The sequence below is a fragment of the Microcaecilia unicolor genome, chromosome 14 (assembly GCF_901765095.1).
Source record: "Microcaecilia unicolor chromosome 14, aMicUni1.1, whole genome shotgun sequence".
NCBI lineage: Eukaryota > Metazoa > Chordata > Amphibia > Gymnophiona > Siphonopidae > Microcaecilia > Microcaecilia unicolor.
In genome coordinates this window covers 8,484,005-8,497,753 of record NC_044044.1, presented here as the reverse complement: position 1 = coordinate 8,497,753, position 13,749 = coordinate 8,484,005, and the positions used below count along the sequence as shown (strand labels likewise).

Sequence of the window (13,749 nt, the reverse complement as noted above, 5' to 3'; positions counted from 1 at the left end):
GACACAGTACAAACAAAAGCCCATCATTGAGAGTATAGAATAGGCCTTTGATCTGGTGGACCATTGTCTTATATTGTCAATATTAAGTTCTCTCGAGGTAGAGGGTAATGTTTTGCAATGGTTTGAGGGTTTCTTCTGTCAAAGATCACGTATAGTAAGATTTCAGAAAACTCATCTTCTTGGAAGCCATCTTGTGGAATACCACAGGGGTCTCCTTTGTCTCCCACTGTTATATGGGTTATATGTTCTCATCTGCTGGTTATAAGGCCTTTACTTATGCATATGACACAACTATATTGTTACCTGTGGGTAACATGCCTACTGATACCCCAGATAGTATTTCGAACTGTATACGACAGTTTGAGAGTTGTGTATTGGTTCAAAAGCAAATTTACAAGAAACAAATAACTTCAAAAACATAGAAACTTGTTACATAAAGTCTCTCACACTCATCAACCACCCAAACCTAAAACCACCCCAATCCACTACTCAATGCTCCAGTGCGCACAGTCTAAGAAAGAAAACATGAGCAAGGCTGCTATCACTAGTTCAGAAGATGGCTTCGTGCTAATGGTGTAAGCGAGTTCCAAAATTCTCCCAAGTTCATCGAAAGTGACAGGAACAGAATCCAAGGATTGAAGAGAACATCACTCCATGGCAGCAAGTTGCAGCATAGACAAATGCCACTGTGCCACAGTAGGGGAGTCAGCTACCAACCAATTTTGTAATATGCATTTCTTCCCCATCAAAATAGAGTATTTTACAAAAACCAAAAAAATCTGTGGTGCAGGGCGTGCACTACACAGAGAGTCAAATAACATGACCTAAAGTAGTAGAAGCTTGCAAACACTTCAGACGCACATCAGGGCCTATGGGGAGATACATATAACCTCAGTAGAAACTTATACTACAGCTCACTATGCAAAGCATAACAGGTAAGAGCTCCTCTGGTAAGTACATAAAGTATTCCCATACTGGGACAGACCAAAGGTCCATGAAGCCCAGCATCCTGTTTCCAACAGTGGCCAATTTAGGTTACAACTACCTGGCAAGATCCCAAAACAGTACAATACATTTTATGCTGCTTATTCTAGAAACAAGCAGTGGATTTTCCCCAAGTCCATTTTAATAATGGCTTATGGACTTTTAGGACGCTATCCAAACTTTTTTTAAACCCCACTAAGCTAACTGCTTTTACTATGTCCTCTGGCAATGAATTCCAGAGTTTAATTACACGTTGAGTGAAGAAATATTTTCTCCAATTTGTTGTAAATGTACTACTTTGTAGCTTCATTGTGTGACCCTTAGTCCTAGTATTTTTGGAAAGAGTAAACAATCAATTCATGTCTACCCGTTCCACTCCATTCGTTATTTTATAGACCTCTATCATATCTCCTCTCAGCCGTCTTTTCTCCAAGCTGAAGAGCCCTGTCTGCTTTAGCCTTTCCTCATAGGGAAGTCGTCCCATCCCTTTTATCATTTTTGTTGCCCTTCTCTGTACCTTTTTCTAATTCCACTATAGAGAGGAGGAGTAGCCTAGTGGTTAGTGCAGCGAACTTTGATCCTTTGGAATTGGGTTTGATTCCCACTGCAGCTCCTTGTGACTCAGCAAATCACTTAACCCTCTATTGCCCCAAATGCAAATAAGTACCTGTATATACTATGTAAACAGCTTTGAATGTAGTTGATATACCGCATTTCTGTGGTTTTTGCAAGTCCCATTCCGTTTCCCTTCCCTTTTGAGATGTGGTGAGCAGAACTGCACACAATATTCAATATACGGTCGCACCATGGAGTGATGCAAAGGCATTATAACATCCTCATTTTTGTTGTCCATTCCTTTCCTAATAATACCCAACATTCTATTTGCTTTCTTATATGCTGCCACACACTGAGCAGAGAGTTTCAACGTATCATCAACAGGTACACAGCGTTTCTGAAACACTCCTCTGTAAGAGAAGTGCCCAGATCTGCATTTCATTTATTAACATAATGAGCATAATTAAGGTCAGGTACTAAGTCCTGAAGATATTTATAATATTTCAAAGGCACAATCAGTTCTGCATCAAGCCAATAGGCTTCAGTGTAAATTTCATGAGCAATGATAACACCTCAGCTGGTAATGAAGCCACATAGTATCATAATTGATAATATTGAAAATGAATATTAGGCCCCAGGTGAAATTCTGCTTGCAAATCAGCCAACGGTTTAATCCGACCAGCATCTTTAACCACGTGCATAAGATAAAGGGCACCTCTGTGAACCCAGCACTCAAAAACCACATCAAAAGCCCTGGAGGAAAAGAAGCATTCCCAACTATGGGCAAAAAAGGTGTTGCCTGTGAATTCCTACCAAACATTTTACCCACTCGCTTCCAGACTGCACGTAAAGGGGTATAAAAAAAAATGGAGCGGGCACAGTGGGAAACCCTATTCCAGAGAACAAACATGTAAAAGATAACTAAATTGCCAAGGGTCTCTTAAGCTCGCATCCACATCCCGCACAGAGAAATAGAGGTGCCACAAAATCAGTCTGTCACTCCACTGGCCAAAGAACAAATGAAGATCCAAAAGACCCAGTCCGCCTCGAGCTCGAGGTTTATATTAGAGAATGACAAATCTATGGGGACAGGGACCCGCGGTAACCGCAGGGATGGGGTGGGGACAGAACCCATGGGGACAGGATAAACTTTGCTCTCGTGACACTCTCTACTTTGAAGGCCGTTAATGAATTGGACAGTTATTTATGTTCAAATGACGCAGGTGGTGATGTTTTCGGTTTTTTGGAACAACAAGCAAAGGTGCTGGCTACAACTGGCAAAATTTGCATGGGGGATCCTGTACATTCCTGCTACCAGCACATCTTCTGAAAAGACATTTTCTGTTGCATGAAGGACTGTGGAAGACAGGACAGGAGAGCTAGAATGATTGATTGTTCATGACGTGTTATCCATCCACAGATTAAAAACATCATAAAGGTGCTTCATAGGGCATATTTCTCCCCCACTAGGGCATACAGAATGTGTTGTATTTTGTACCCCTGAACATTTTAACAGGGTGGGTTAGGGTTCCTTGGGGTAGTAGAGGTTGGAATGGTAGGGGATGGTGGTGGTAGTGTGTGTGTGTGTGGGGTTATTATAGTTGCTAGTTATTGTTTTCTATTTGTGATTTATAAACAGTTGCACAGCATATTGTCCCTTTTTATACTTTAATAAAAGATATTTAAAAATAAAAACATAAATGTTCGAGGCTTCTTCAGATGAGGACAGAGCCCACAGGGATGGGGACAGAATCTGTAGGGGTGGGGATGGAGATGGAGCCTGCGGTGACAGGGACAGAGAGAGAACCCACGGGGACAAATTTTCTCTGTCATTCTCTAGTTTATATAACAGACATCGGATAGTGGGCTCGCTTCCCCTGCCACAAAAAGTGTCACAACATACCATCAATGACCTTCCCATGTGAATAAGAAAGCAGAACTGGTAACATCTGTAAAACAAAGCCCGCGTAGCAAAAAAAGCATATACAAGGCAATGCAACCAGACAATGACAGCGGGAAATAACTGTACGGAATTATAAAACCAATCCAAAATGCTAACATACTGTAAATAAGACCAGCGGGAAATGCAGACGCATATGCAACTTGTGAGACAACTGAGTCACCAAGTCAGAGGATAAAGCGGAGTTAAATCATGGGGAATCACAATACCAAGATACATGAGTACCTGGGGCCCACTGAAGTAGAAAAGGACCCACCCAACATCGCCGAACCACATCTTGCAGAGGAAGGGCAAAAGATTTAGTGAGATTTTAAAGAAAAGACAGAAAAATACCCAAACTCATCATTCACACTGAACACATGGGGTAATGAAGTGGAGGGTCTCAAAGAATAAACAATAAGTCATCCACGTATGCTAAAACTGTCAATGTCTTCATGCCTAAATGGAGACCAGAGACATCAGAGTCTAATTGTAAAGTACGTAACACGGGTTCTAAATATAAAGGAGACGAGGGACAACCCTGACAAGTACCACTCTCAATGGGAAAACGATCTGTGCAAAACAGCTGACATTGGGGACATTCCAGGATAAAACATTCAGAGTGCCATGACCTGTACTTCACACAAAAATGCACATATATAAAAAAAGAACCAACATTATACTCTATCCCCAGCCTCCACCCAGGGAATGAAACATACACCCCAAACCAGTCGCTACACAAGATCACGAACCACAGAACAACCCAAAGAGATATAAGAGCAATAGTAAAAAGGTGAATATCCCCGCAAACGTATATCTTGCAGTCTAAAGGAGTAGTTCCCCCCCCCCCCCTTCAAAAGAACATACACACATGCTTGACACACCCCACTGAAGAGGGAATGTCAACAGGTCACACCAAAGATGCTTTGTCCATACACTCACTACACATAGACTGTTATATTAAGTGTCAAAAGTTACTTGTTTGGCAGTTTATGAAAACAGCAAAGGGATTTGGACCCAGGAGCCAGTCAGACTTGCGTCTTCTAGCTACTATAGCATTACGTGACCTCTAGATTATTTTTTAAAAAATTAAACAAAAATAAGCTCAAATTTTTATTGATTTGGCCAAGTTGATCAAATTTTGAGTAACACTTCAAATAGATGACTTAAAATTTAAATTTGAATCGCAATTAAAAATTCAAGGAGTATTGTTTTAATAGCTATGCCAGCGTTGCAGATTTCTTTTTGAATCAAAGAATCTTTTTTTTCTTAATGAGAACTGTGCGGAATTAGAAGCTTGTTGGCCTCTCTGGTTTTTCAATTGGTGGTCCAGAGCTTGTTGGTTTTACAGTTAGATTGTTGCAATTTGTTCTATGTTGGTAGCACTAAGATGCTATTGACAAGATTGCAGGTGGTTAAGAATACTACAGCTAGGCTGATTGTTTCTGTTCACCATTTTGATAGTTATGCCATTATTGAGGTCTTTGCACTGGCTTCCAATCATGGCACAAATAGAAATTTTATTTATTTTTGTTACATTTGTACCCTGCGCTTTCCCACTCATGGCAGGCTCAATGCGGCTTACATGGGGCAATGGAGGGTTAAGTGACTTGCCCAGAGTCACAAGGAGCTGCCTGTGCCGGGAATCGAACTCAGTTCCTCAGTTCCCCAGGACCAAAGTCCACCACCCTAACCACTAGGCCACTCCTCCACTTGAGGTTCTACATGGAATGTTGCTATTCCACTAGCAACATTCCATGTAGAAGTCGGCCCTTGCAGATCACCAATGTGGCCGCGCAGGCTTCTGTTTCTGAGTCTGACGTCCTGCACGTACGTGCAGGACGTCAGACTCACAGAAACAGAAGCCTGCGTAGCCTTCTACATGGAATGTTGCTAGTGGAATAGCAACATTCCATGTAGAATCTCCAATAGCAGCAACATTCCATGTAGAATCTCCAATAGCAGCAACATTCCATGTAGAATCTTCAATAGTAGCAACATTCCATGTAGAATCTCCAATAGTAGCAACATTCCATGTAGAATCTCCAATAGTATCTATTTTATTTTTTATTACATTTGTACCCTGCGCTTTCCCACTCATGGCAGGCTCAATGCGGCTTACATGGGGCAATGGAGGGTTAAGTGACTTGCCCAGAGTCGCAAGGAGCTGCCTGTGCCTGAAGTGGGAATCGAACTCGGTTCCTCAGTTCCCCAGGACAAAAGTTCACCACCCTAACCACTAGGCCACTCCTCCACTCCATCTAAGATCTGTACCTTGTATTTGGCTTGGTTCCATCGTACTTAAGTTGCATCATATGTTCTTCGGAGAAGGACTTCCATAGATCTTCTAGAAACTCTTTAACTTCTTTTTTTTTTCCCCCAATCCGAAACTTTACTGTTAGAAAAGAGCTTTTTAGTCTACTTTCCATTATCAAGTTGTACATATCTGGAATTCTGTGCTGATCAGTTTAAGGAAAATAGGTCCCTATCCTGTGTTTAGAAAACGTTTAAAAGTCCTATCTTTTTAGGAAATACTTAAGTTGGGACACACAAAATTTTGTACTATTTTTGTTTGTTACAAGCAGGTTCTGTAATTCCTGATTGACTTCTTGTATATTGTCTGCATTGAACCATCTGGTATATGCAGACTACAAGATTTTGTATTTGTATAAAACAATTAATACCACTATGGCACTTTACTGTTATCAACACAGTTCTTTAGATAAATCTACTAATCTTGACTTCAGATTTCCGGTGTGTTTTTTAATTTTTTGCTTCATAAACTACACCTCTCCGCTGTATCGTTATTCTAACAGCGGGAATCCTCATTAGTCTAGATTAGTCATTTTTTACCAGTGAGCAAACCAGTGCGAGAGCCTGGAAGATAAGTGCTAAGTTAAAAAAGCAATAAGAACAAAAAGTAAAAAATGACTAATCTAGACTAATGAGGATTCCCGCTGTTAGAATAACGATACAGCGGAGAGGTGTAGTTTATGAAGCAAAAAATTAAAAAACACACCGGAAATCTGAAGTCAAGATTAGTAGATTTATCTAAAGGACTGTGTTGATAACAGTAAAGTGCCATAGTGGTATTAATTGTTAGAATTTATTCTAGTGAGCACTATAGTTGAAGTGTAATTTACAATATTTGTATAAAACACACAATTTTTTTTTTTGTTACATTTCTACCCCGCGGCAGGCTCAATGCGGCTTACATGGGGCAATGGAGGGTTTAATCGAGCTGGTATCATTTTCAAATTGTCCCCACTGAATAAAGATCATTGGTATTTTTTGCTCTCAGACATTTGTGGTGAGAATTATTTTAAAGCATGTGCAAGGTATTTTCAAACTTGCCACAGGTACCAAGCACATGCTTTTGCTTGCACCTTTTTTTCTACTGAAACAATTCTGCTAAAAAAGTAATACACAGTCCTGGAAAATATAATCTACACATTTTTGCTTCCCCAAACAACCCATCCCCCCTTCCTGGGAATGCTGTGAGGACAGTTAAAATTACATGTGATGATTAAACTGATAGCTTAAATATCCCAAAGGTAGTGAAAATACTTTAGTGTAGCAGGCAACCTCCCTCAACATGATCATGTTTCGTTTAGACAGCATCAGGACGGAGACTTTCCAAATTACTCTTCTAAAGGTCATAGGATTAGCTCACTTTTCATTTCCAAATCTGAGGTAAAAGGCAACTCAAACCAATGCCAATGAGGCCACTGCTCTTCCAATACATTAAGTATCCTGCTACATGCCTTATGAGGCAAAGATTGGAAATAACATTTAGTTTTATTGAGTAATGGCAATTTTGTGTAAAACCAGTTAACATGGATAAAATTTTGTACTCAGGGCCAGCACCCCACCATAGGGCTCCACAGCTCAATGTAGCCTCCCCCCTCAAAGGGTGCAACATCTTTCCCTACGTCCCTTCTCCTATGGTCTCCAATATCTCTCTTATTCCTTCATTTTCCACTCTTGCACCCAGCTGTTGGGTGTTCAGGCCTTCAGGTGACACAGCAGTTGGCAGTATAGAAGATGTATTGGGGCCAGGGTGAGAGCCAGCAGGCCTTGAGGCATGTCTGGATACTTAAGACCCTGCACTGTCTGCCATGCATTTTATATAGCTGCTGACTGCTGCATTTCCGCTCCAGAGGAAGGAAGGTAATGCTAGAACACCTTGCAAGGCATAGGTGGGGGGTGGGAGACCAGATGCCAATCTGGTGCTGCCCTAGACAACTGTCTAGTTTTGCCTGACAGAGGGGTCCATGCTCTTTATACTCATGTATAATGCTTTAAAAATTTTACCTTGAATATATCAGCACTGGCCCCTTCAAGAAAGGGTGTTTCAGCTTTTCTGAAATAGAATACGTTGCTGGTCTTATGCTTTGTCTCTCTGGGGATTCTCCCACCGAGCAAGTGTGCTGATCTGCTATGATAAACTTGTTCACAATGGAGATGCACTGTGTTTCGGATTGAATATCCCCAGTTGGCCTTTGCTTTCACTTGGGAACCCTTTTGGACTACCCTTACTCCCGCAGCATGGAGTAGAATTTTGAACTGTTGAACTTCTTGGTTTGAGTGGTTAGAAGTGAACAGGGTGTTTGCCTTAGTCTGACCCATTCCGTGGGGGTGGGGGTAGGTTACTGGTGTTGGACAGGAGGGTGGGTATCAGAGTTGGCATTTATGGGTTCAAACTTTGGAAAATGTCTTATTCGAGAGTTGTGCTTACTAACGGAAGGTCTAGTCTTGTATTTTACTGGCATGTTGCTTATTGTATAATGATGTTTGTCGTGAAGACACTTAATAAAAATTTATTCAAATATAAAAATGTTACTTTGGTGGTTGGGAAGTGTATACACATGCAACTCTATCCTTTTGCCTCTAGTTGAATATCCTAATTTTGTATCCAGAAGCACTGTAGCAACTCTTTTCTTTTTCCAGCTAGCTCCATGGGATCCTGAAGCCCGGGAACTCCGCTCTGAATCCTACCTGCAAGTGGGAGACCTCTCTAAGGCTATTCTGGATCTGAAACCTACCACCAAACTGCGTAGTGATAACAGGGCTGCCTTCCTGAAGCTGAGTAAGCTTTACTATATGCTGGGAGAGCATGAGGAGTCTTTAAAGTAAGTCCCATGTCTCTCTTCCTGCTTCTGCAAACTCTTCTTCTGCCTCCCCCCCCCCCCCCCCCCCCACCCCAGGTTCTTCTCCGATTTGTATCCTAAGATCTCTCCAGTTACAAAAGCTATATTCAGTTCAGGTATCTTGGTGTGCTGTTCTCCCCCCTCTCCCGCCTACCTTCAGCTGTTGCTATACCCATATTATGATGTTTCAAGTGCTCCACCCCTGATTTGATTAGTTGATTAGATTGTAAAGATTGAGATGTCCAGTTTTTTTAAAAAGGCAAAGTTCAATTACATCCTGACAATTGCTTTCATAGTGGGGAAGAGAATATATACTGCTAAAAGATAAGGCAACTAATTATCTATCTTTTGTAAGAAACTGAAGACTTTTTTTTTTTATTTGATAATTGTTAGACCGACAGGGTTAATTTTTATATCTTGTTGGACAGTGTTGCCACATCCTCCATCAAAGAGTTCCAGAGCTTAACTATTCGTTGAGTGAAGAAAATATTTCTCCCCCAAAATCTCGGATTATAGTCGAATATATATGGTACTTTCATTTCAGATATATATGCTTAAGTGAGCTTGGTAAATAGGAATGAATACAGCATACATATGTTCAAATAGGAATGAATTTACAAATATAATGCAGTCAAACCTAATTGAATAAGGAAACCGATGGTGAAATTTGGGCTTACTTGCTAACTTCCTTTCTTATAGTCCTGCTACACCAATCAAGTGGGTTGTTCTCCTCACCCCACAGATGGAAGCAGAGAGCACCGACTTTGTCAACACCCCTATAAGGATTGAGGCCGACCTGAATCTTTCTAGTATACATTTGACAGGGCAGGATTATGCAATGAACCTTCAAACAATAACAAACCACCACTCAATTACTTTAGTACATTTTATTGATGAATGACTTTGTGCATAAAACAAACATTCAAAGCTAAAACTATTATCAACATTTTGTTATATAATCACAACAATGAAAACTACTCCTCTCATTCCCCCCCTTCACAAATATTCAACACACAGGGCAGGAAGAAGTTTGAGGAGTTACAACTTCTCACCATCAACTTTTACACTCCTATAAATGTTTTTCTTATTATATTCATAGGCATCCCACACCTCTCCCAGTTCTCCCCCACCCCCCAATCCAGAATAAAAGGGCAACCCAAACTATTACCAATGAGGGCACCACTCTCCCAATACATTGAGTATCCTGCTACATGCCTTATGAGGCAAAGGCTGGACATAACATTTCTAGATGTTAAATTTCTTCTTAAAGGTGTACCACACACTGCATGAGACCTTCAGAGCACTAGGATATGAAAATTATTCCTCCAGTGCCGATAGCTGGGTACTTCCGTCTGCGTTCAGCTTAGATACAACCTTTTTAAATAACTGTAGAAAGAAAATTAGTATTTGGGTGTCTTTCCACTGTCTCACGCTTAACACTGATAAGTCTAAAGTCATTTGGTTTAGTTTACAGCTTGGTAATATTCTTGATTGTATTCTTTTCAATGATGGATCTCTGCTTTCTGTAGAGAGAACCTCCAGAGAATTAGGAATTAGATTCTGCATTAATGATGGAACTTTAAATAACATTTTGTACAAAAGACCTTTTTTAAGCTTAAGCAATTACATTTGGTTTGTTCATATTTTATTAGTAGCCATTTTAGGTTAACTTGTTTAAATCATTAATTTTATCAGAGATTATTGTAATTTTATTTACGTAGGAATTACCATAAACAGTTAAATATAATACAGTTGATTCAAAATACAGCCACTAGACTACTTTTTTGGTAAATAAAACTTGATCATGGCTCCCTCTTTTTGTTGGGCTTCACTGATTGTCTGTGAAGGCACATGTGTTTAAAGTTTGCTGTATAGTATTTAAACTTTTAGATGGCTGTTTTCTGGTAGAATTGACGTCTGTAATGTATTTTGAATAATTATAAAAATCTGTGTACAAAATTCTTGTTATGAAACTTCCAATTTATTTGTCTCGTGGTCTTATATTGTACATCTCTAATATTGATATTTTCTTACCTGCTCCAAACCTATATTTAGGGATAATGTAGGTTATATTTCCCATCAAAAGTGGGGAAATATGGTCAAAGGGGCATGCATTGTGGAATAGTTTAACTGTAGTTGATTGTAGCAGTTGAAGCTGGTTAAGATAGGGTAGTGGTAAGCTAGAGTGTTACAATCTAAATACGCTATAACCAAAGATAGCAGACTATTAAGAAGGGCCAGGGGCAGTAAAGGTTTGAATGACCTGACTATACAGGGCAAAAAAAGAGGATCAAAGTGCTGAATCTGAGTTTTAAAGGAGATGTTCAAATTGAAGGTAATTCCCAGAATTTTGATAGGATCCCTAAAGGATATAAGTTTCCCAGAGAAAAGAGGTGAGGACATAGTGCACCTGGTTTTGGAAAATGAATGGCCTCTGTTTTAGTTGCTTTAAGAAATGAGGTGGTTATTGAGCCACAAGGAAACAGCATGGAGAAAGGCATTGAGATTATCAGTGGTGGAAGAGGATGAGGGTAAAGTATATAAAGAATTTGTTGATCATCAGCATAACAGTAAGGGCTGCAGCTGTGAGATTGAATAATGGTCAATAGAGAAACCAAAAAGATGTTGGACAAACTTGGTGACGAGAGATCCCTGAAGTCTAAGGGTTTGATTTTGACATGAGTAGCCTGGAATGAAGCATGTAGTAAATGCGCAGTTTGGCAACAAGCATATATAATGTTTAGGTGGTACCAGTTCTGAATTTGTCTAATAGTTTTGCAGCATATTGTCACTTGATTCTAAAAGCTTGGTTTATCTCATCTGGTGCCCTTGTACTAAATTGGGAAATATGTGGATGTGTAAAAAAAAAAAAATCACATGAAAGGGTGGAGTGTGATTTGATAGGAAGTCCTTGGATTCCCCCTTTGGTTGAACACTACTTCAAGAAATGACATTCTATTTTTTTTTTTTCGATCTATCTTTCTTTCTTTCTTGGATATAAACACAGCACTTTCTCCATGGGGTGGAGATATTAGACATTAGAAATATGTAAAAATGGGTTTACAAATACATATACAGCTGAACCTAATGGTTCGAATAAGAAAATTGGTCCATTTGGATTTTTTTTTATTAGTTTTCAATAATTGAAATTTATTGGTTTCCCTATTGGGATTGGCTTAGCTAAATATATGTGTGGGGCTTTTGGTTTTTGAAACAGTGCAAGTCAGACTGCATTAAAACTAAAAGTAATACTTTATCCATATGGTATCAGGGCATCAGAGAGTTGTATGTTTTAATATCACTTTGTTGAACTACTTTTGTCTGTGGCCTCTTAGATTTTTCACCCTTGGTTATGGCATTATTGATGCTGGTATTATAACTAAGGGACTTCAAATAATCAGTCTCTAAAAATTATGTAAACTCAAATCCACTATAGAGACTCTCTCATATCTTTAACACATATATGTAATAATACTTTATACTGTATTAAAAATTAAGTATATATTCAGTTTTTAATATAGTATAAAGTATGTAATACTTTATTAATAAAGTTTTACATATGTGTGTTGAGGATATGATGAGTGAGTTTCTATAGTGGATTTGAGATTATTGATGTTGAAACATCTAGGTGTCAACTAGTTAGAGAAAGGTGAGCTGGTTGATGTAGTGTATCTAGATTTTCAGAAAGCGTTTGACAAAGTTCCTCATGCAGATTCCTGAGAAAATTAGTCACGTCATAGGAGGCAATTTTCTGCTGTGCATTAGGAATTAATTATTAGAAGGTAGGTAGTAAATGGCCATTTCTGTCAATGGAGGAGGGTGAATAGTGGCATGCCACAGGAATTTGTACTGGGACCAGTTCTGTTAACATATTTATAAACTACCTGGAAATCGGAACGAGTGAGGTGATTAAATTTGCAGATTACACAAAACTATTCAAGGTTGTTAAAACACACACGCCTGGATAATTGTAGGAAGGCCTTGAAAATTGGAAGACTTGGCATCCAAATGGCAGATTGACAAATGCAAAGTGGGAAGAATCATCTGAACCATAGTTAACTAAAGCTAGAGTCCACATTGGGGGTCAATATCAAAGAAAAAGATCTAGGTGTCATTGTAGACAATACGCTGAAGTCTTCTGCCCAGTGTGCGGCATTGGCCAAAAAAGCAAACAGGATGCTAGGAATTATTAGGAAAGGGATTGTAAATAAGACTGAGAATATTATAGTGCCTCTGTATTGCACCATGGTGCAACCTCACCTTGAGTATTGCATTTAGTTCAGGTCACCATATCTCAGAAAAGGTTCAAAGAAAAGCGACAAATGATGGAACTCCTCTCATACGAGAAAAGGCTAAAGAGGTGAAGCTCTTCAGCTTGGAAAAGACACATCTGAGGGGAGGGGAGATATGATTGAAGTCTACAAAATCTTGAATGGTGTAGAAGAAGTAGCAGTAAATCAAACATTTTTTAAAAAATCTATTACTTTCTCAAAGTACAAAGACTAGGGGACAGTCAATAAAGCTACATGGAAATATAATAGGAGGAAATATTTTTTTCAGTCAACGAATAGTTTTAAGATCTGGTTTTCCTTGCCTGAGGATTTAGTAACATCAGTTAGTGTATCTGGGTTTAAAAAAGATTTGGACAAGTTCTTGGAGGAGACGTCCATAGTCTGCTATTGAGAGAGATGAATCCGTTGCTTGACCTGGCATGGGTAGCATGGAATGTTACTATTTGGGTTTCTGCCAGGTACTTGTGACCTGGATTGGCCACTGTTGGAAACAGGATACTGGGTTAGATGGACCATTGATCTGACCCAGTGTGGCTATTCTTATGTTCTTAGAATGCTGTATATTGAGGATTGGTTGCAACACCAGCTTATGAAATGTATGGATATACTCAATATGGTTTGTTTGAAACATTGTAATATGGAAATTACAGATTGGTCATTGACAAACTAGTGTATACATTCATGTAAATATGAGTGTTCCTTAAATTGTAATGTATTGTATTAGAACTGGATCTATATCAACATATTCCTCATAGGTTCACCTAAGTGTATACATGTGAGCACATAAATGAAGAGATATTAGACTGTTGGTCTGTTGATAATGTGCTTG

At 39.3% G+C, this 13,749-nt stretch overlaps 1 protein-coding gene across 1 annotated transcript in view; it reads left to right on the top strand.

Annotated features, from left to right (window-relative positions):
• LOC115457653 (dnaJ homolog subfamily C member 3-like) overlaps window positions 1–13,749 on the top strand; it is a 60,312-nt gene that overhangs the window by 25,212 nt on the left and 21,351 nt on the right. The window contains exon 6 of the mRNA XM_030187179.1: window positions 8,429–8,610. Within this exon, the coding sequence (XP_030043039.1) occupies window positions 8,429–8,610 (182 nt within the window). The remainder of the gene's footprint in view (window positions 1–8,428; window positions 8,611–13,749) is intronic.